The sequence below is a fragment of the Ciconia boyciana genome, chromosome 1 (assembly GCF_034638445.1).
Source record: "Ciconia boyciana chromosome 1, ASM3463844v1, whole genome shotgun sequence".
Classification (NCBI taxonomy): domain Eukaryota; kingdom Metazoa; phylum Chordata; class Aves; order Ciconiiformes; family Ciconiidae; genus Ciconia; species Ciconia boyciana.
Window position 1 is genome coordinate 25,953,293 of NC_132934.1, and position 22,157 is coordinate 25,975,449.

Genomic DNA, 22,157 nt, shown 5'->3' on the forward strand with positions numbered 1-22,157 from the left:
GTATGATGCAAGGCATAAAGCCATAAAATAATTTAAGTTAAAATGGACATCTGGATATATCTGGTCCAATCTCCCAGTCAAAGTGTGACCAAATACAAAGTTAAATTGCCGTTAAAAAAAAATTAGGATGAGCATAATATTTGCCTCTTTTAATCATTGGAAACCTTCTCTTGGAAGGAAACCCTAAACTGCCAGGACCTGATTAAAAAGAGTGGACAACTAGATAGTACCTTTTGCACAAAGAACTAGTGCTGAAAGCTTAAGTTTTGTCCAGCAAAACAGGGGAGTTTGTGCTTAATTTAAAAAATATAGATATCTATATTGAATACAGTTTTTTAAAAAAGAGTACCAGTTCAATTTCCTGGTAGAGCAATATTATTCCATTCATGAAATTGAAGTAGCTTTACCATACATGTTCAAATAAAAACTGTTCAATAGCCAAGAACATGACCTGTCCCTTCACAAAAAAATGATTCTGCAATTATTATTCAAATGCAGGACTTCCTCCTGCTGCCAGGAGGAGGTAAAAACTGAGTTTGGCTCTTCTTCGTGTTACAGTTTATGGAGTATTAAACACTGAAGTGACATGACCAACTCCTAGTAGGGAAAGCAAATATATAGACTGTACAACCACTTCAGGATACTGGGTTATGTGCTGACAATTAATACCATTTCTAATGCTTTTACTGAATAAGGGCCAGGAAAAATCCTAAAATCCAAATAAAACAAGTATCTGGTACAAATAGCAGTAACAAGTTGATTGAAATCACAGTCTTCTGCAGCATTTAACACAAACAAATTAGATGTTTGTGTCTGCATGTGTGAACTAGGAAAAAATGGTTGCTGTTGTACCACTTATTTTCCTTCCCCATCTTATTAGTATAATATGTTAGTCAAATTCAAATGTCATTGGACAATGCTGAATAAAAAATTGAAGAATGGGACCTCAAAATTATATGAAAAGAGAATGAAAGAATTAGTGTTTCTCACAGAATGAATTAGTGTTTCATGAACCTGTGTCTATCATTACATTTATTATAATTGTGAAACTTTATTTGGTAGTATAATGCAACCAAATTAAGTGGCTACCAGGGAGTGAACGTGCATAAGAATACATCGATGTTATTGAGAGCACATTAGTCCTCCTGAGTCCTAAAGAATTTCATTTGGAATTCCACTAGGCAAAAAAGAAAAAACTATGGAAGAATAAAATATGGTTAAATTGTATGATCTGATGATGAAAAATGGTAGTTCTGTTTCTTGAGAAAGTATGTTTTGTTTTCTAGAAAATATGTGTTCTTATCAACTGTAATATATATACTGAGATTGTCCCCATTTCTGTCCCTGTATAATTTGTCGTCTCCTTTTACCCCAGTCATCTCAAAAATTGATTAGGTCACTTTTGAATCAAATGCTGTGTATAACGTAGCATCTACAACTTCATTCACTGCCAGCATACACAGGAGATGTAATGAAATCTTCAATATTAGATTATCATATAACTTAAGAAACAATCCAACAGGATTATGAACTTTCTAAGGAGTGTTGGTGGTTTGTTATTTCTATTTCTTAATTAAACTTAGCACTGTATAAAAGTGCTCCCTATTCAGGTCCAACCTTAACAGGTAACGTCCCTATGCAAGTTGTAATCTTAGCAGTCCCATGGGCCTTTTTCCTGTTTCTGCTGTTTTCTTTCAGGAGCACAATACAGTGTAAAATTAACAATTACTGTTTAAAATAAGTGGGGAAAATATGCATGATATCAAAAAGGCCTGTCTGAAACTGTGGGATATCCTTCTATGCATAGTGAAGACATCAAAGCGTGGGCCATTTCAAACCAAAGCCAAGGTCAGGGTTGGTCACTCAGAGCCAGCCTTTTCCTTAGGCAGGCTCCACTGCTCCCAGCTTGTCACCCACTGCCCAGCCCTTGCCGGCTGCCCCCTCGCCTGGCCCGGCAGCCCCTTTTGGCACAGAGACGGCACTGCAGAAGCCAGCGATGGCTCTGAAGTCGTGGTAGCACCAAGGCAGAAGGGCAAGGGGGCAGTTGGGTGGGTCTGGAAATGTCGGGGTGCTGTGAGACTGAAGCAGCGCTCCTGCTGCATCCCTGCTGCCTCTGCAGAGCCCTGAGCACGTGCTGGGCTTTGCTTCACTTCACTGCCCTCTGTCTCGGCTAACCTGGTGTGAACTGGTGTTGGTGCTACAGTCTGAGGGGTGCATTAGGTGGTCAGATATTAGAAGTCCTTTCTATTTTTTTTGTTTGTTTCTTAATCTGACCCTGCTCTGTTCTGAGCACACTCAGCACTCACTGACTCCTTTCATGAGAGCTGGGATCCCTTAACACTTCGATAATTATGTTCTTTTGTCATGAGGCAGAAGAAAGAAAATGGCAATAGTGACTTATTTAAACTATTTGGATATGAACTGGGACTGTGAAGCTGAGTTTTGGTTGCTTGTGTCACTAACATCCTGGAATACCATGCTGCATAGTATAACTGTCCTTAAACAATAACCCAGGCATTGCAATACAACACATCATGAAAATGTAATTAATCCACGATGACAGCGGAAGTGTAACTGTACTTACTGCTAAGATTAGCCTTAAATTGTTGTATCTTATCACAAGCAAATGTTTTTAAATTTAGCAATTGGTTCAGGGTGAAAGAAGAGCTTTAAAACTACATGAACAGTCTGAGATGACATAGAGCCATATTAATCCCCTGTTTTGTTTGTGCATAAATTTCTTTAAATAGTTTCTGTTCTCTTTTTTCCACCAGGATCTGATGTTATTCTCTCAGTTAGAATTAATGAGCATTTATCAAGGGACTATTTGTCTGGGTATCTCTTTTACAATATTACTACTAGCATCCTCATTTCTTTAGTAGGCTTATCTACCAGGGTTACGAAGGCAAGAAAACATGTGCAAAGTCTTCACTGTTTTGAAAAGGTCCTTACTAATTAATAACTCCTCTACCCTTTATTTTTCCTGTCTTGATCTGAAATCTGAGCTACTTCATTTTCCATGTTCCCCATCATCCCATCTACCTCCCTAGTCTGTCATATTTCTCAGCTAACATGAGAAAACTTTACTTTTTCACCCTAATGGGAACTATTTTAAATTTTCCATGACCATTTTCACATTCTTGGAATAAGAGCAACTGTGCTATGAGGTACAGTGAAGTGAAGGAGGAAGATGGTGTGATAAGGAGATCTTATTACCTTAGATAATTCTGTGGCAACTGGGATAGACATCCATACATTTATCTTCTGTTTCTTGGGGACTGTGTTTTGTTTTGTTTCTTATAGCAATGGCTCAGCTACATCAGAAGATCTTTTCTGGAAACTGGATGCTCTGCAGATGTTTGTTTTTGATCTTCACTGGCCAGAACCAGAATTTGCCCACCATTTAGAGCAGAGACTTAAACTCATGGCCACTGACATGATAGAAGCCTGCGTTAAAAGGTACAGTTGAAATGATCAATCAAAAATTGGGAGAGATTTGAAAATTAACATAGAAACAGCCATACTGGCTCTCAGAGGTACATCTCTACCAAAATCCTGTCATGGGAATCAGGGAAACTGTAAAGAGATCATGACTTGTGTGTATTTCCCAGCATCTGGCAGTCAGCAATTTAGCAACATCTGGGAAATACCAAGGAGAATTTCTACATACGTTGTGAATAGACCCTGGGAAGTGAATAAAACAAATCTCTTTTCTATTCCAAGTTTGTGGAAAATATTGACAAATCTCAGAATTCTGCTAGAAGAAATCCTTTTTCTTTTTGTACATTTCCCTTCTCCATTACTATATTATTCTTTATGTTCAGTTAGTAATACTACTTAATTTGTCATTATTTTAGAGTACTGCCTCTAAGGAATATATTACAAACTAAAGAGTATACAGCATTTCTGCATCTATACAATAAACAAAAGAAGGCTATCTGTAAGTCATCCAACTGAAACTAAGTTTTATAATTATGGGTATATTTTAAATTAAGCATAGGTGATCTAAAAAGATCTCTGCCATAGCTTTCAGTACATATCATTGAGTTTAGAAGAAATATCTGTATGTCCAGAAAATTTACAGGGATCTCCTATTAGGTGCTTCAGAAGCCATGATCCCACATACAGATAAAGCTTACTCTTGACACAGAAAAATACTAATTTTTAAAAAATTAAATAGAAGAATGGGGAAAACATATAGAAAGTTTATAAACAATTTAATAGTGTCAATCAGAAAATATACAACATTGAAAAGGAAGGCTAAAGAAACAGAGAACCTTTAACATCTGGTAAGGTTAGATCTGATAACATAGTATTTTACTATTTTCTGTTAAACATAGTAGGAACAAGAAGAACTTCAGGCTTAGTATATGAGCCTATTGCTAGAGCTACAGTGATGAAATCGTGGTAAAAAAGGCAGAAGCATTTCACAAACATTTCAATTTGATTTTTGAAGGGGGATGATATAGTGAATGGAATAAAAGTTTAAGCTCTGTAGCAAAGGAAGATACGAGACAATATCTACTAAAATTGAAGTCATGTAAGTTTACATCCATCTGTTCTAAAGAATTTGTTGTAGAAGCTCAGTCAACTACAAATATCTAACAAATCTTAGAAAAATGGTGAAATCTCAAAGGACTGGAAGATTATCAGTGTCTTAAAAACCATAAAAGGAGTAGCATTGAGGTGCAGTAATATATTGATTATATTGACTTTGAGCCCAGAAAAAAATGAAAAAAATCTTTACACTGGGACTCGTCAATAGGACTAAAACACAAAGATGTATATAATTAGTACTAGTTAAAATAATGTATTGAAAAATGAATCTTCTCAAATTCGTCATGTCTTTTTTAAAGATGATTACATATTAATGTGGGAAGGGCAATTGAGTTAATATAAATACTTGGATTTCTCCTAGGCAATAAATCTAATGCCACTTGTTGTCATTATCTAAAACTTTGCACCATATGGATTTGACTGTGTGGATTTTAATGGCACACACAAAATAGGTTAAAAATGACTCACTGCCAGGATCACAACCAGCAGCTGAGAACAGAATTATTAACACAGAGGCATTACAAAAAGAATTCCTTATGTCTCAGGTTTTGGTCTGTGATACCAATCCTGACATCTTTGCAGCTTGCTTTTGTAGAGAATAAGAAGGTTCTGGTGGCAATAAATGAAGGTTTCATTAATATTACAGAATGACCCTCGTGTCAATACATAAAATGTATTAATATTTTAGAGTTAATACATAACATACTAGTGTTAATACACTAAGTATGTTTTAGTGTGGTCAGATACTGTAAGTCAGGTAACAAAGAAAGTAAATTATATCCATAGGATGAATTGTATTAGACAGCAGCAAGTCTGAAAAGAATGATGGAACTATTCTATTACAACTCTTATTGTGATACTAATATGATCCATAAGACTTTTTCAAAGGGAAATAGGATGCTTCTGTTCCCGTCTTGTTACAATATTGTGTCAGTTTCTGGTACCCACATTTAAAAATAAGGGTGGAAATAAAACATTACTTTTATATTTATGTATACTGAACTATTATAATTTATTTCAGTGACATTGCTCCTTATTTACACTGGTGTGAGAAGAAAAGTTTTTTTATATTATGTACCTCCTGATACATCTTACTTTTCAATATAAATATTAATAATTGCTTAATAATAAACTCCTTCAATAAAATTCTTTTTTCTGTTAAAGCCAGAAGGGGATTTTTTAATTATATTTCTTAGAAGCAAGTATTTGGTATGATAAACTGTATTTTAACATAGAAGTGCTGGAAAATGTGGGGTATTTTCATTGCTTTAAATTGTTCTTAGTCATCATACAAGGAAGCATATATTTATCTAGTAGGCAAGAAGATAATACTTTTATTATTCAACTGAATTAGCTGAAGTAGTGCAGAACCTTCAGATTACCATCAGTGCAATTGTTTATTGAATGGGTATATACTCTGCACTTACAGAATTTTATTTCTAAGATGTTCTCACGTGCATGTACATTAAGCCAACATGTTTAGTAAGGTTTATACATTTGTACACAGGTTGTTCAGAATTATCAGAGACTCATATTATGAATTATGTTTTAATAAACAGAACAAGAATTGCATTTGAACTCAAGCTGCAAAAGACAAACAAATCAACAGACTTGCGTATCCCTTCTTCTCTGTGTACAATGTTTAATGTGTTAGTTGATGCCAAAAAACAGACGGCTAAACTCTGCATACTGGATGGAGGGCAAGAGGTAAGTGGAATTTTGTATGTTTAGTTCCTACGTTTGGTTAATCTGAAACATCTCACACTGCAGACAGTCCTTAGTAGATTAATTTCAAACTAGCTGAAACGTGTCACATAGCTCTGTTTGTACAGAAGCATGCGTAGACTGCTCCCTAGAAGCATCATGCAAGACACAACCCCTCATCTTCCACCAGAGAAGACACGGAGTGCTTCTGTAATTTATTTGCTTTGACCTGTGAGTCTGTTGAACATTCAGAGGATTTCTTGACTCACAGCCCCTCCAGGAATTTCTCTTGGGTTGTAGCAGAGAAACAGTCCACTTCAGGACTCTTTTGTAATAGTAAAATAGAGCCAAAACATTGTCCTTTGCAGCCAGGTTTTAAACAAGTAAGGTTTGTTTTTAAATGGCTCATATACCCAGCATTCATGCCTGTATACATGCTGAAAATAGAGGAAAGAAATAATCAGATAATTTAATGGGATTTTTTATTTAGTCTCCAAGGAGAGGGACTGTTTTGGCAGTAGTCTGCTGCCAGGACTGTAGATACTCCACAATGGAGTGCTGATTTGCTTTTGAAGGATATTTAGACTTCACCGACTACTGTTCTTCCCACGTTGTCACTCTCAGCAGGAATAATCTGTGAAGTGAAAAGGGCATACTACGTAGACTGGTGAGATTACCAGCATAAAATTAAAACTGTTCTTGCTGTGCCCATGCATTAGCAATTTAATTTTGTTTGATTTGGTTTTGGAGAGAGGGTAAAAACATTTGTCAGAATTTGGCAACAAAAAAGTACGTCTGCTTTGGGTGGTTTCATGTTTACATTGTTTGGTCATACTGTTTCTGTTGTTTTTTGTATTTCTGTACTGTGCTCTTCATTTTATTGACTCCTCTTTTTTAAGTTGGCGTATTCAATGTAATTGTCTTTTTTTTTCCCCCAATTCAATGAGACATTCATCATTTTCCTGTTCTACCCTGTCATCTTTATTTTTCCTTTTGGTTTTCCATGACATGAACCAGTTTGCTAGTCAATGGGTAAGTGTTTTTCCATTGTTTTTTAACCTACATTTTTTCTTTGGTTATTAACAGCCACTTTTTATTTTAAATTATAATATTGCTTTTCTTGTTAATTTGTTAGCCTAGCCCTCAGAATTCCTTTACAGCCTGACCTTGCTACAGACTGATCATCAGCTTCTCAGTTCTTCTTTCCTTTTTCATCCTCTTAAGGTGGTTCCAGATAAATTCTTCACTCTTCTGCTTTTCAGACCAAGTGTCCTGTGTTACTGGGTCACAAAGTTTTGGACTCTTTCAGCTCTCAGTGAAGCAAAAGAGCAGCAAACAACTTGTTTCAGGCTCATCAGAAGTAAACCACAACTAGCAACTTTTTGTCTCAGGCTGATGCTTCCATTTCATCTTTTACTTGCTGTCCAAGCAGTAGCCTGCAAATACACACATGCACACCCTTCTTTGGGGACAGACAATACCAGTACCTCCATGAAGACCTGCAGACAGATGGTATAGCCTCATTCTCCACAGCCATGCCATTCCTCTCACTTGCTCTGGACAATGCCTCCTGCATCGTCAGCCAGTCCCCTCAGAGCCAAAGTTCAGCATTTGCAGTTACGTTTTGGACTGTAGACCCTCACCAGATCATCTTCTGAAATCTTCCCATTCTTTAGATTTTCAAGCCCCATCATATACTCATCACAACACCGAAACAGAAATACAACCCTTGTTCCCTAGTAGGTCTGACCATGACCCCAAATGCTTCCAGTAGTTCTTCTCAGTGCAAGAGTTTGATAATTTAGCATACCTGTGATGAAATACATACTTCTTTCAAAGTCCCCAGATTAATCTTGATGCCATTTCATCTAACAAACCAAAGGAATCTCAAATTCTTCACGTATCAGAAATTATCAAATAATGCGGAAACTTCCTTCTTTCTCATAAACTTTGAATTATTGTCTATCAGTTTCTTCCATTCCCAAGGCTTTTTTGGAAGATTAAGAAAAAATTGGCTTTTCAGTTGCTTGTAGCTGGTATCATAGTTGTTTGAAATGCTTCAAGATTTGTTGGGTGAGATACTTCTGGAATCTGCCCATCTGTCAAAGCAGGCAGGAGAGCACCTCATAAACAGTTGCATCTCTGACTCCTCTATAGAAGCTCTGGCATTTCCAATTACTCCTACTTAGCCACTTGGTCTTGAAACATTTTCCGTATTACTTTTCTTTCCCTTGTCCTCTTTCATCTTCATCTTAGTCTCAAACATGGTCCTTTATGCCAGTCAAGAAAAGCATTCCATAAGGACTCCTGAGTTAAAATTTTTTAAAAGGGCTGTTCATTCACCTAAAATTCAGCACTGAATATCTATCTGACAGTTTCTAGAACTTATTCTGCAAGTGATGGAAGGTGTTATTTAATTAGATGTTTAGACTCAAACATTTCCTTGAATACAGCATGCTCTTTTCATTCCCTATATGGAGCAGTTGTATATCTTGTTCAAGTAGAGTCAGATGCAGAAGTTTTCACCCTGTGTTGTCAGGTAGATCATGTTGTCTGGTCATGGTTAGCAATCAGCACCTTGAGTTTAGAGTTTAAATTTGATTGAGTCCCCTGGTTTTCCTACATTACTTCATGGACTGCCCACCATTCTTCCAATTGTCTTCCAGTTAAGTCCACTCTCACAGAGTGGCTAAGTCTGCCATTCAGGAGGGCTCCCCTCCTTGCCTTCTGGTTATCATCTTAAAGCCTAAGAGAAGCACAGCATAATTTGGCTATACAGATGATCATTACATTGTATTTAAAGAGAGCTCAGCTGGCTGGATGCCTTCAGCATTGGTTGGCAGTTGCCTTAGGAGGGTTTGAGAAGCAGATCCAGGGGAGAATCGCCTTATCTCAGACTAACTGTGCCTGCAGCCTGCTTCATGGACAACCAGAATGGCAATTCATGGAGTACAGGGGAAGGGTACAGCAAGACAGCTAAGTAACATGCCAGTTGCTGCTATTTCTCAAACAGTTGCCTGCTCAGCTTCTTAGTTTCAGTGACTGTAATCTTGGGCAGTTGTATGGTGAGCAGTATCCCACTTCCTTCTTTCCTGAACCAGAAGCCAACACGTGCTACTCCTTTACAGTCCATGGATCCCAAGTCAAATGAATATCAACAGTAAGGGAAACCTTTTCTGTCACACAACATTCAATCCAGAGATTTTTTTGCCTTTGTTATTTGTGATAAATAGTTTAAAACCTATTAACTTATAACTTTATGATCTAGATGCTGCAGTTTTCTGGCAATATTCACCTTTTTGAGTATGATATGTAAGAATACACAGGAAATATTGCTGGAGGCAAGAATCAAATAGAAAATATTCCTAGGGCCACTTAGGTTGACAAATCATTAGATCCAAGCAGGACCTTAGATCTGAGTCACAGCTTATTTGTTGTTTTGTGTAACTGGGTAGCATGAACTGAGTAAATGCCATTGGTCTATACTGTTGAGTGCTTCGTAGCGGAGCATATATAGAAGCTATTGGAGCTGTTTCAGAATTCCAGCCTCCCAGTACCCTATCATGCTTATAAAAGAAGAGAGGCATATTTTTCAATCTGGGGAAAAATGAGTGATGTGCCATTTCAGTGGAATGTGCCACAGCCAGTGCTATGTATATCTGTGGAAAAATTTAGGGGAAAGTGGGCTTTAATTTGATGAACGTTGTTTCTGAAGCTATTTTGGTTCATACAATTCAAGGAGGAGACTCATTTAACTGCATAAGTAGTAGAGGATTATAGCCGATTTGATAGTGAAAGTGCAGGGACAATTTAACATGTATGTAATATTGTAATGTTACATGTTGGCAGTAGCAGTTTCCATTAAGATGATCATGTGCAATTTATTTTCACAGCCATTCAACCTTAAAACAAATAGAGGAACGCTAGCTTGAAAATCTTTTAAACAAAACCAAAACCAAAATACCCAGGTAGTTAAAACCAAAATACCCAAGTAGCCCAGAAAAAAGCCACCTCCAATATTGGGTCACAGTGAGGTAGAATAGACAAGAAAATTGAATATATTGTAGAATTGAGCAAGTTACAGTTCTCACCTCACCACAGGATTTAGGAACAAACTCCTCTGTTCCCCAAAAGCACAAGTGTCAAAAGGCACTAAAATACTTTGTCTCCTTCCAAATGCTAGCAGGAGCAGAGGGCCATGTTTGGAAGACCAGCCAGATTGTCCTCAAAAGACAGTCCTGTTTGGTTACATCTCCTGACACACTTTGCCACTAAGCATAGTTTTCTCCCATGTAGCTCCTACAGCTGCAGCTGTGTTTCATATTTTACTGGGAGTTACTCTAGGGCAGCTGGAAAGGCAGAGCCCTCTTCAGGGGCTTTGGGATGATGCTGAAAGACTCCACAATGTGTATTCAAATAATTTAGCTGTGGGAGGTGACTTGTCTAGATTCAGACTCCATGTGGACTGTGATCACCTCAGCCAGCAGAGGAATGTAAAGGCACAACTAGCCATAACCGTGTTTGGAAAAGGAGTGAGGATTTGTCTGCTCTCACCAAGCAAGCTTGGCAGAAGTAGAAAAGCTGGAGTCCTACAAGTGCTGATTTCAGGGTTCTGCATACAACCTTGTCAGCTCATACGATTTTATCATTAATTCCACAATATTTGCCATCTTCCTAAAGCCTGTCTCCTAGAGTCAAATACTCTTTCACAAGGATCTGAAGTTTTGTTTTCTCGGGGGTGGCTGTTTTGGTGGAAGTTGGCACTGGGGAGGAGTGGGTTAAAAAAAAGTATGGTCTCATAGGTTACAAAATACATCTTGAAAAAAAAGAAATTAAATTCAAGTTTAAAAAAAATTATTTTAGATAAATGTCATTATTTTGGAAGCTTGTTGTGATTTTTGAATAATTTGATTTAATACTTGTTTTTCACACAGTGAAGTTACTTACTGATTATATTCCATTCCTACAAAATTGGATTTGCATTGTGGTGATAAAAAAAAAAAAAGAAAAAAGAAAAAAATATAGGAACTATACATAGATCCATTGATTTAATGTGGAGGTAAAGTTGCAGACACTTTATGGGAAGGACAACTGTGATCATAGGAATATGTATAGTTTTGACATGCATCTATGGGAATGTAATTATTTATTGTTTTCAGAGAGTAAGAAACCAAGTGTAAGCAACAGAGGGCAGACAGTTTGGGGTGATTTAAATCCTTAGCAGATCAAGAGAATATTATATTGGTCAAGACATTAATATGATTAGAATAAAATATATCTGGAACTATGGAAAGTTCTTTGACGTATTTCTAATACATTATTTCACTCTTCTGAGATGTCTCCTGATGTTTGTCTGAGACGTGTATTCCCATTTTCCAAGTGTTTTTAAACTTTAAAAGAAAACCGAAAATTTACACACTTGGTGTTGGTACCTGGAACAGATATATATGTGTGGGCAAACACATCTCATAGTTTTATTCTCTCTTAATTTAAATGCAAGTTCGGTAGGTGCACTGTTTAGAAAATCATTCCTAAATATATTAAGCAGATCAGATTTAATGTTTTGGGTTGTATGGTAACTCTGAGACAGATGAAAAACAGCCTTTAAAAACTTACAACTCTGAAAACTATTCAGCTGGCAGCTGCTAAGTTAGGCTAATGTTTATACTGACCTCAGTACTTTTACTCCGAGCATTATGCTGTTAGCTGTTCCAAGTAGCCTTGAACTATGAAGATAGGGTTAGTCTTTACAAGTCACATTTTCTGTGAAGTGGCTATTGGGGACAATCTTTGCTGTCAGATAAATGTTTCTAAAGGAAGAATTACTGTTTAAATTGATGTGCCTCCTTGACAGAATGGGATCCCTAGTTCCTGTTAATTTCAGGAGGGAACTCTGTAGTATTATCTAAAAAGTCTTTCAGATTTATTTTAAAAGCATTTACTTAAAGGCATCTTCTTTATGAAAAAGCAAAAGAAAAAGGCTATGGAGAATGAAGTCTGCTTTATTACGCCTTTTATGGCCTATTAATTTGTTACCATCTATTCTGCTTTGTTGATGAAATTTTAATTTTGCCCTTGCTTGAGCATATTGTAAGATTTGTATAAACGGCAGCTCACTGTGCTAACAGAAAGGCTCTTTTAGGATGAACAATTGGAGCTCATTTTATTTCTAGAGGACATTTAAAATAACTTATGAATGAGAGTTGTCAGACATGAAATGCTGTATTAATTAAATCTTATTCTAGTCTTTTTGCTTCTCCAGCTAAACCAACCCTTTAGAAAAAAAATACATGGCCACCTTAATTATATAGGAGAAGACAAAAAGTATCCTTCACATTCCTTCGCCTGAATAAGAATAAGAACTCAATTCATCTAAATAATAACCCCATTAGCTGCTTAACTCAACAGTGTACATGGGAAAATTTTCAACACAGAATGTAAGAAAGTGTTGACTGGGTGGATCGTTTTCAAGTGTTTGTTCTTCTGATGTTCAAAATGATAATTTTAAGTAAATCTGATCTGGCAGGGTTATCAGCTTTGTACCATTTATGACTTATGACAAAAGTGTGTGTTCATATACATGCTAATGCTTCTTTATCTTTTCAAATACAGCAACAATACCATTCAAAAATAGATGACTTGATTGAAGAAACTGTTAAAGAAATTATTTCACTTCTTGTTTCAAAGGTAAAACAATTTAGATTTTAATTTATAATAAAGCAGAAAAATACATCTCTAATTATTGAACTTCTGAAATGTCTTTAAATATCACAGTTTTTCTGTAAACAATGGAGGGGGGGGCAGCAACATGATTTCTAAATAATAGTCATCCAAATAATATTGAATTTACAAAACTAAATTTAATAACCCACTAGGTAAACAATTTCTGTGCAACTTGCTGACTGGATAAGTTCCTCTTCTGTGTCTCTGTTATAGAACTGCTAGCAGCTAATAGAACTGATAGGACTTGATTATGTCAATATTATCTTAAGTAATAGCATGTTTTATTTTTTGTTTAATTTTTCACATGAAAACTTTCTTCCTATCACTAAGTAGTATTTAAATTTTGTTTGGACAAAAAGATGGACAACATCCAGAGTATCAGTATAACTTTTTAATGAGATTTTGCTCCGCAAACCATTTAATTTAAAAATATAAGTTGCTATTTCTTGAAATTGACTTTGTAGTTTTTTTATATTTAAAAAGAAAATATGTTTTGACATGATATAGGTACTTGGAGAACAAGTGAAGAAAACTTAAACACGGTCTTATGTTACTGTAACATGTCTACTCCAGCAAAAGTCTTAAGTGCTTGATATAAAAGAAAAGCTTTCAGTCCCTAATAGTTTGAAGGACTCAGCAAATAATGACATAACAGAAAGATTTTATAAGACATTTTGTTATCTACACATTGCAAACTACCCAGAAATACCTGATTTTCAAAGTAGAAGAAACAAGCTGTACATTTACAATTTGAGTTAGTGGGAAGAAAATAACACTGCGGTCCTATTTTCATCACGCCTTCATTTTCACTTGTTACAGCTTGCTGGCACGGGGTGGGGGGAGCAGGAATCCCCTTTCGGATTGACACCCACCATGCTTGCACAGGAGTTGAAGAGGAAGGTTTTTGTAGAATCGTTGTAGAAGTTTAAGCAAAATGTGTCCACTTTTACTGATAAATGTGTAAAAACCACACACATTTTTTCTCTAAAGTGAAATGTTGATGTAAACGTAACAACAAATGGTTCAACTTAACAGTTTTGAGTTTTACATGCTGCCTGTCATCACTCTGAACTGACCTGTTAGTTTATGGGTTTAGTGTTATTGAAGAGGAAGAGGAAGAAAGGGGGATTTAATCAGAGCAAATCATGCTATTAAAAGTTAAACCTTTTCATTAATTTTTTTAATATCTGAGATTATAGAAGAAGGAAGAAAATAGTCGTATTCCTCCTGAATGTATGTACAAGAAATTCTAGAGACAACTGCCATCAATATAGAGGGATTTGCATTACTAGTTACCACTGTTACCAGAGGTTGAAATCTCAGAACAGGAAGCAAATATTCTGTGTCACTGGCTGATCATTAGAAGCTTAACCAGTCTCTCCTCACTTGAGATGTGAAATGCCAGTGACATCCTGATTGCTTCTGTTTCAAGGCAGAAAGCATCTGAGGGTCCAGAGGAAGGCTGATGTTTCACTCTTGGTTTTGGCCAGGAAAAATGCACATCAATGTGCATAGTATCCATTTTTTTCATCCAATATATTTTCATTATTTTCTAGCCTTTGCCTCTGTATTATTTGCTTTGTGTTCTAGTGGAATATGTGTTTCAATAATTGCTTTTAGCTGCAAGTCATCTATGAAAATGCAAAGAGTGCTTTCACTTCAGTGAGACTTTACTTGGTAAAGACTATCCTATGCATTTTGTATGCAAGACTTCCCAATCTAAAGCATTTAACAAATCACAGGAATAGCACAAAACAGTGAAACAAAGCACAGTGTGTCTCAGGGTAACCAGTTCAGAGAATGTGAGGTATACGCAGAAATGCTCTTAGAGCTTCACATGTCTGTACACTGAGATCTCAGAAAACAAGTTTCCACCTTCATAACTAAGCCTTTTGTTTAAATGGACATCCTTGACACTGCAATGTTTTGCTCTCTGTTCTTTTGTGTCCCACTTGTATTGGAACAATTTGTTGGCACTGTGGACACCATGTTGTTTGTGAGATCAGCCCCTTCCATAGCGGATCTTTGCACAATAAGATTGAACACCCTTCTGCAGAAAGAATCCTTGCCAGTCAGACAAAATGAGTTAAAGTATGAATGGCAGCTTCTCACAGGCATGCAACGGCAAAGCAGAAAGCTGATAAAGGGACTGTAATTATACTGTGCATGGGGTGCAGAAACAACTGCTACTCTCTCTCATGATGTGGGTTTATTCCTTTATCGGCACCTACGTACTGGTGTCTTAATTAATCACTGTAAATATGACAGGTTAGATTGATAAATGACAAATGTAAGTTTGCACTTGCTCCTGCTCCTTGAACTGTTAAGAGCAGGTCTTATTGTCAAGTGATGATCTCAGTTCCTCTGGAGGTGACACTGTTGTGACACTGTTACAGTGCCCATTAACAGCATGCCAGATGGAATTTTGTTCTGTCCTCACACTCATAAAATGATACTCATGGTTGTGGGAATGACTGTGTTGGGAGCAAGGGATGACTTTTAAAACAATCTTTATATTAACTGGAAAGCAATTCATATGTGTAAAATAAATGCGCACGAATACAACGGCTGACAGATATGTTATACACCATGAATTACTTGAGCAACGTAACATCTCAGGAACATGAGAAGGGGATTTGTTTGCTTTAAGGCTAATTTGGGGGAGTTTAAACATTAAGGCTATAATTAATGCAATTAATAAGATTTTTTTTTGTCAGAAATAAATTTTAGCAAAAACACCTATTCATGCCACTTGCTGAGGAGTCACACTACTCAGAGAATCGCAGGTGAAAGTATGGGGGAGAGGAACCACACCATACCAGAGATTTGGGTCCTACATTTTCTTTCCCCTTCTTGGCCATGTAGTAGCAGTTCAACAGCACATACCATTGCTGAAGATGAGCTGACCAAAAACTCTAGTGCTATTACACTGATGGGTGAAATCAGAGCTGGGTTTCTATTCAATACCAAAGATAAGAGGAACATGATATCAAGATCACCACCTTTAACAATTGTGCTCCACCATCTTTGAAGCTGTGATCTTAGAAACTGTGGTCTTAGAAAATAATGTGTGTTTTCTACCCAAAACACATGCTGGGTACACACACTCCTATATTTAACCACACGTTCTAGAGGCAGCAAAGGAGTGTTGGGTAGCAGGCCCACATCAGGAGAATTTTTTGCATTGGGTTTCTATTTCTGCAGTGGTTCAACAATGATTTCCATCAGTTCGATTGGTAGGTGAAGCTGAGAAAAGAATGTTGTCCTTGATCTCAGCACTTTGTGAAATGGAGAAAGGGATCAAATTTACGGTTTGCATTGCCCTGATGAACAATAAAAATCTGAGGTAGAAAAACTCACATTGTCATACAAAATACTTACTTTTCATATTGTGTATTTAGATTTTTCTCTGCGCTTTTCCTCCAGGTTGTTTCGGTGTTAGAAGGTGTGCTGTCTAAATTGTCAAGATATGATGAAGGCACTTTCTTCTCATCATTAGTTTCATTCACTGTGAGTGTTTGAATTCACAATGGTTCTGTTCTTCTTCTTTCTGTGCATCATTATGAAATTCTGCACAATCTGTAGTAATAAGAACTTACTGTTTTATTTTTAATTTTCTAAAGGTGAAAGCAGCTGCAAAATATGTTGATGTTCCCGTAAGTACAACCCTTTTAATTCGCTTTTTCTAGTGTTCATAATAATTCAAAAAATAGGGGTTTTGTTAGCTCACACTTTTTATTGTTGACATTTTGCTTTCCTACAGAGATTCATTATAGCTTTACACAGAGTATTTAAACAGCCACTACAACCCTCAGAGGGCATTTCATTTCCCTCAAGCAACGAGTAAGTCTCAAAGCAAAGCTTAGAAAGGTTATTCTCAATGCACTTTTTCAGTTGTGGAAGAGTGAGGATTGTAACTTAGATACTCTTTTGTAGAGGTCTTCCCATCATTTGGCTAAATTGTTCAAATGTACAGGATAAGCAACAAGTAAAAGTGTCATACTTGAATATCCATTATTTATCGAGTTCTTAGTTCAGGACCCAGTCTTGCTTATTTAATCCCTTGCTTGCTAAATCTCTATTTGATTTACCATTGCTTATGCAATGTTTGTGTGGTATAAGTAAAAACTAAGAAGGGTAGCTGTTGGAGCTCTTTAGACATAAAAGCAAAATTCAGCTATTAGAATCTTTTTATTAGAGTATCATAGTAGAATATATTTTCTTTAAAAAGCAAGAAGTTATCAAATATTGTCATTTTCTCTGTCAATAATTATCCTTTGTTCTCTCACAAGTCTGTGTTCTCATCCCTTTTTAATGTCATTCTAAAGCAATCTTATTTTCCAAGCATAGCAAAAAATGACTAAAATTATTATATTAATGACCTTACAAGAAATAAAATTACAAATATAGAACACCAGACATGCTAGACTGTATGGTGGTCAGAAATCTGTTCAGCAGTTCTATACTTAAAAATATAATATTTGCAAGCTTAAATTATTTTTTTTTTTAAATCCATGCATACTAAATAAAAAGAAAAATCTCTATTTCTGGAATTTGTTATTTTGCTATCTTTATGTTTGCTTTATTCATAAGATAGCAAATTGTAACATTTCTGTTCAGATTATGTTTTCAGAATTTTTTCCTTATTTGGTTATGTGTGGACTTTTTGTTGAATTGTATAAATGCTCTCGTGTTTCATAAAAAAGAAAAAAAAGTAGGCCCAATCTTGCATTCAAAGGAATGACCTCATATCAAATCCAGTTAATGTAGAATAGCTCTTGTTAATATATTGTGCTGTGGAGCTGCCACAAAAGGTCCTTAGTGAGGCACTTAAAAGCCTAAAGAAAAAAATACTGAACAAACTAGAAATGTATTGACTTCTTTCAGGTAACATGAAAAATTCTCCAAATTACATAGAATATCTGTGAGGAGGAGACATCAAAGTCTTTTACCATTGGCCTGGATATGCTGGCGTTGAAGTTAACGATAAAGATGAGACCGAAAAATACCTTTGCCACAAGCTCAGGGGAACGTTGTGAGTTAGGCCACACAGGGATGCACTGCTCCGGAGAGAGGGGAAGGCAGAGCAGGGAGTTGGTTGCTGGAGCCCCGTTGTCTTTCTCACATTCACTGAATGGCGTTGCTTGGCCTGAAGAGATGACCAGATTATAGACAGGCTATCCGTATCCTTGCGTTTTTACAGCCCGTTTGCTTTTCAGCTATCCCACACACCTTTCCCACAGCCGAGGATGTGAACTGGACTAAGGTAGTACAGTTGTAAGCTACAGGTGTAAACTGTACTTCAGGGAGGCTGTGGATCTGACCAAGCAAACATTTTCCAAATTCTGGAGGACGTTTTTCCTGGGTTGAAGGAGTTTGGTAGGCTGGGGTTTGGTTTTGCTTCTTCACATTCTTCCCCTTTTTGTGAAGATGCAGTTGAGGCCAAGAAGAGCTGTTACTGCCACAACTGACAGCGAGTGTCCAGTCTGAATAGGGTCTAAAATCACCACTTGTGGAAATTACAAATTCCACCTGCAAAAGGAGGCTGTAAGTCTTCACGTTACAAGGTCATCTCCTGGCTCACAACTGAAGTGAGAAGTGGAGAGGGGAGCAGCACAGGGTGAGGAATTTACGCTGAGCTCTTGGTCGTGTGATGGTAACCTAGCAAGCCTGCACTGAAGCTAATTAAATGCCTCGTGTGGCTGTATTTTGAACTGATATGGTTTAAAATTTCTTCTTGTCCCTCCTCACCATATAGCTGCATATATGGAATTGACTTAAAGGTGACCACAGTAGGCCCTTTCTTTTGATATAGTTGCAAATATGTGCAAAATGGCGCTTGGTTAGATGACTGCATTCTACCTGTGCCCCACCTCCATTTGAGGATCTCACTGGGTCACCTTAGTGCTGTCCTTGGGGTCCCTGAGACAAAGTTGATCACTTGGTGGATATGGGGGAGAAGGGGGGGGGGGGGGGAGCAAAAGGCCTTTGGGGTTTTTTTGAGTGTGTGAATTCAACAGTTTTTGATCTTTGATTACCAGGCTCAATATTTGTCAGAGAGGGAAAAATATGCTGGTTTATAGTGAAGTAAGAAGAAGCTAACTAGACAAAAGAGATGTTAGAATAAAATTAAGGTAGTACTGAGCAGAATGTTTTAGAGAGAGGATGAGAGGTAAAGGGGATAAAAAAGTTAAAAGGTAAATAAAAATAGAAATAATAAAGGATTCAAAAGGAAGGAGGCCATTCTTGGATGATTCTTGGTCATTCTGAGGAAAAGGTTAATTCTATTAATATTGAGAGGGGATTTAGACATTAAATAGTTGGGCACGAAGAGGCACATTCACCAGAAGGCATCCCTCAGCTTCTCAGAGCCAGGGTGGGAAATGTAGACACAGACTGGCAGTTCATTTGGCAGATGTGTTTGTAAAAATGTTACTATCTACCCTTCCATTCATTAATCTTGCCAGAGAATTATGAATAACTCTATCCAAAAAAAGACTTTCATCTTTTTTTTTTAACCTATTTAAGAACACATTCACCATAAGCCTCCATTTTTCAGAATGCCCTTTATGAAGTGGGACGTATGCAGTCACAAGGAGCTCTCACTGCTTTCCCCAGCCATTGCGTATAGGGCTATATGGACACTGTGTGTCCATATGTTTTGGTAATTGAAACACCAACAGAAATACTAGGAACAATGGAAAATAACCCAGACTAAGAAGAGTAACAACAATGAAGGCTTATGATTTCCTAAAAATAATAATGAAAAAATCTAGTTGCTATTATGCTCTTTTTGTTGGTAATTGTCACAGTACGCTATGCTCTGAAGTGAGGGCAATTGTGGCTGCTGTGCACATGAAAGAAACCAAATGTTAGGAGGAAAATAACACAGACAGTACAAATATAAGTAGTATGTCAAGGATGCAATTTGTTCTCTTGTTAATGCTATGTTTTGATGTTTGAGAATTCAGGAGCTGATTTAGGTTACCATTTTTTTAAAAAACAACTCACCCAAATCCACTATAACTCTTTGTTAGTTTCTCTTAAAGCCCAAGCAATCCTTAGGAGATGTAGAAGTACAACCTGTCTGATTTTTTTCTTTTTTTTTAATGTTCTGTCCACAAAGCCAGTTAATTAATGAGAATAGGGAAAGAATGCAGTAGAATTAAGGGCAAATAGTGTATACTGTTAATCTCAAATGATTATTATTCCTCAATCATGTAGATGATTTCATTGTGTTCAGTTTCTCATCATGTAAGTCAGTTTTGCGCACAAATAATTGTGTCTCTAGCTGGTCATTTCTACACACATTTGCCTCATTTACAAATATAACCAGAGCAATTACTCATACAAATTGAGCATCCAGTTACATGCATATTTATGTCCTGCTTTTTGTTCGGAAAGGTATGTTTAAATCCCTTTGTAGGAGCCAGTAATCTATGCCAGTCATGTAGAGGGCACAGAAGGAACCTAATCCTCCCTCACTTCATGTAGGCCACCTGTCATACGGAGTGCAGGAGGCCATTTGAAGGACCCAGGGCTGACAGCAGTGCACAGCTCACACAATGCCAGCCCTCTCGCTCCGCTCTTGCCTTTATGCGGGGATCAAAGGTATGAAAAGGGGCCTCACACATGTGCCAGCATTTGACTTATGGGGTCCTGTAGAGGCCAAAGTAGGAACTCTGCCTCCTACCAGGCAGATACACATTGGGACCTTCCAGATACCTCCATTTCCAAATATCACACTTGTATTGCATGGCCTCATTTAGCTGGTTTTAAGAAGCAAACGACTTTTTCTGGGAAATCAGTGTTTATTCAGGTGTGGCCATACTGTGCCATTCATTTTTAAGCAGGATTTACTTGGAGACCTCTGTTTAAAAATAAAGAGCACAAAACAGCCATTATCCTCATGCTCAAGGTTTCTCCTGCCTTCCTCCTCCTCCTCTGTATACCCCAGCCAGGGAACTGGCCCTTCTGTGTTCAGATCCATAAAAACAAGCTATTGCAGAATCAGAGGGAAAGCCCGGCATCATCTGTTTTAAGTCAGCAGAGTTTTTGAGATACCTCTTAAATGGAGATCAGAGGGATGGCTGCTAATCAGTGGGAAAGATCGTTATTTTGGGGAAAAAAGCATATTTTAATACCTGGTTTTGTCATGGTAACTAGCGTTTTGAAGACCTTTTGACTACAGAATCAAGATCCTGGTGCAAACACTTGCACGCCTGTGTTGCCCTGTGAATGCAATGAAACTACACATATGTGAAAAAGTGTTTGCATAAATGCTCGCAGAATCACAGCTTAAGTTCTGCATGACAGTTCTCAAAATACACACATTTAGCCTTTGCCAAGGTTGCTTTTTCATCTACAAGGAGATGTATTAGAGGCAGGGAAAATGCATTGTATTTTTTCCTTTAAGCAAAATACTATTTTTCTTAACCACGTGAGAATAAAATGTTACCTTTATAATAGACTGATTATACAAATGATGCATCTTCCTGCCTGACTTATGTATTTTAATTTGTAAGAAATGAATGGAGAAAGTATCTTGTCATGAGTACAAGTAGTTTCTATTCCAAAAATATTTCAATGGTACTTTAATTCTGTCATTCCAAAGCCCAAGTGATGAACCTCGCAGTATTTAGAGGAGAAATTTCAGGCAGTGAAATTTTCCAATGTGCTCTTTCATTTGGTGGTGGACACTGAATAAGGAGCTCCTGTGTTTCTCACATTAGCCCCCTCCAGCTCATCACTCCTTTTCATTTCATTGTTATATCCACGCTGTAGTTAAAAACATCTCCCTCCAGGATGCAGGGGAGGGGAAGGGAGTGGAGAGGAAAGCAAACACAAAATGGGATGAAGTTTGTTATTATATAGTTAGTCTCTAACATCTGTTCTCATCTTTGAAAAATGAATGCTTTGACAGCATAGCAACTAGGTAAAACTAGAAGTTTTTCCTGGTAATATCAGGAATACAAGTTTGTTTCATACTCTGATGCTAAGAAATGTTCTGTGACAAATGCCAAAGTGAGAATAAACATAACTCAAGTATTTACAAATGGACACGGGTTTTACTGAGATTTGTGACAAACTGTTGCATTGCAAAAAGCTGTGCAGAAACTTAGGTGTAGCTCTCCTGTAGGGAAAGCCTAACATTAATGGCAGTATTAAGCTTG

General features: G+C 37.0%; 1 protein-coding gene across 8 annotated transcripts in view; it reads left to right on the forward strand.

Moving 5' to 3' along the window:
- The window catches only part of CADPS2 (calcium dependent secretion activator 2), a 318,768-nt gene that overhangs the window by 270,028 nt on the left and 26,583 nt on the right, over positions 1-22,157 (forward strand). For 6 of the 8 annotated variants that reach the window (XM_072870362.1, XM_072870837.1, XM_072870608.1 and 3 more), the window contains 5 exons: positions 3,304-3,459; positions 6,117-6,264; positions 12,874-12,948; positions 16,411-16,494; positions 16,608-16,640. In XM_072870362.1, the coding sequence (XP_072726463.1) occupies positions 3,304-3,459; positions 6,117-6,264; positions 12,874-12,948; positions 16,411-16,494; positions 16,608-16,640 (496 nt within the window). Of the gene's footprint in view, positions 1-3,303; positions 3,460-6,116; positions 6,265-7,278; positions 7,294-12,873; positions 12,949-16,410; positions 16,495-16,607; positions 16,641-22,157 lie in introns of all 8 variants that reach the window. The other 2 variants (XM_072870283.1, XM_072870525.1) reach the window with 1 other exon arrangement.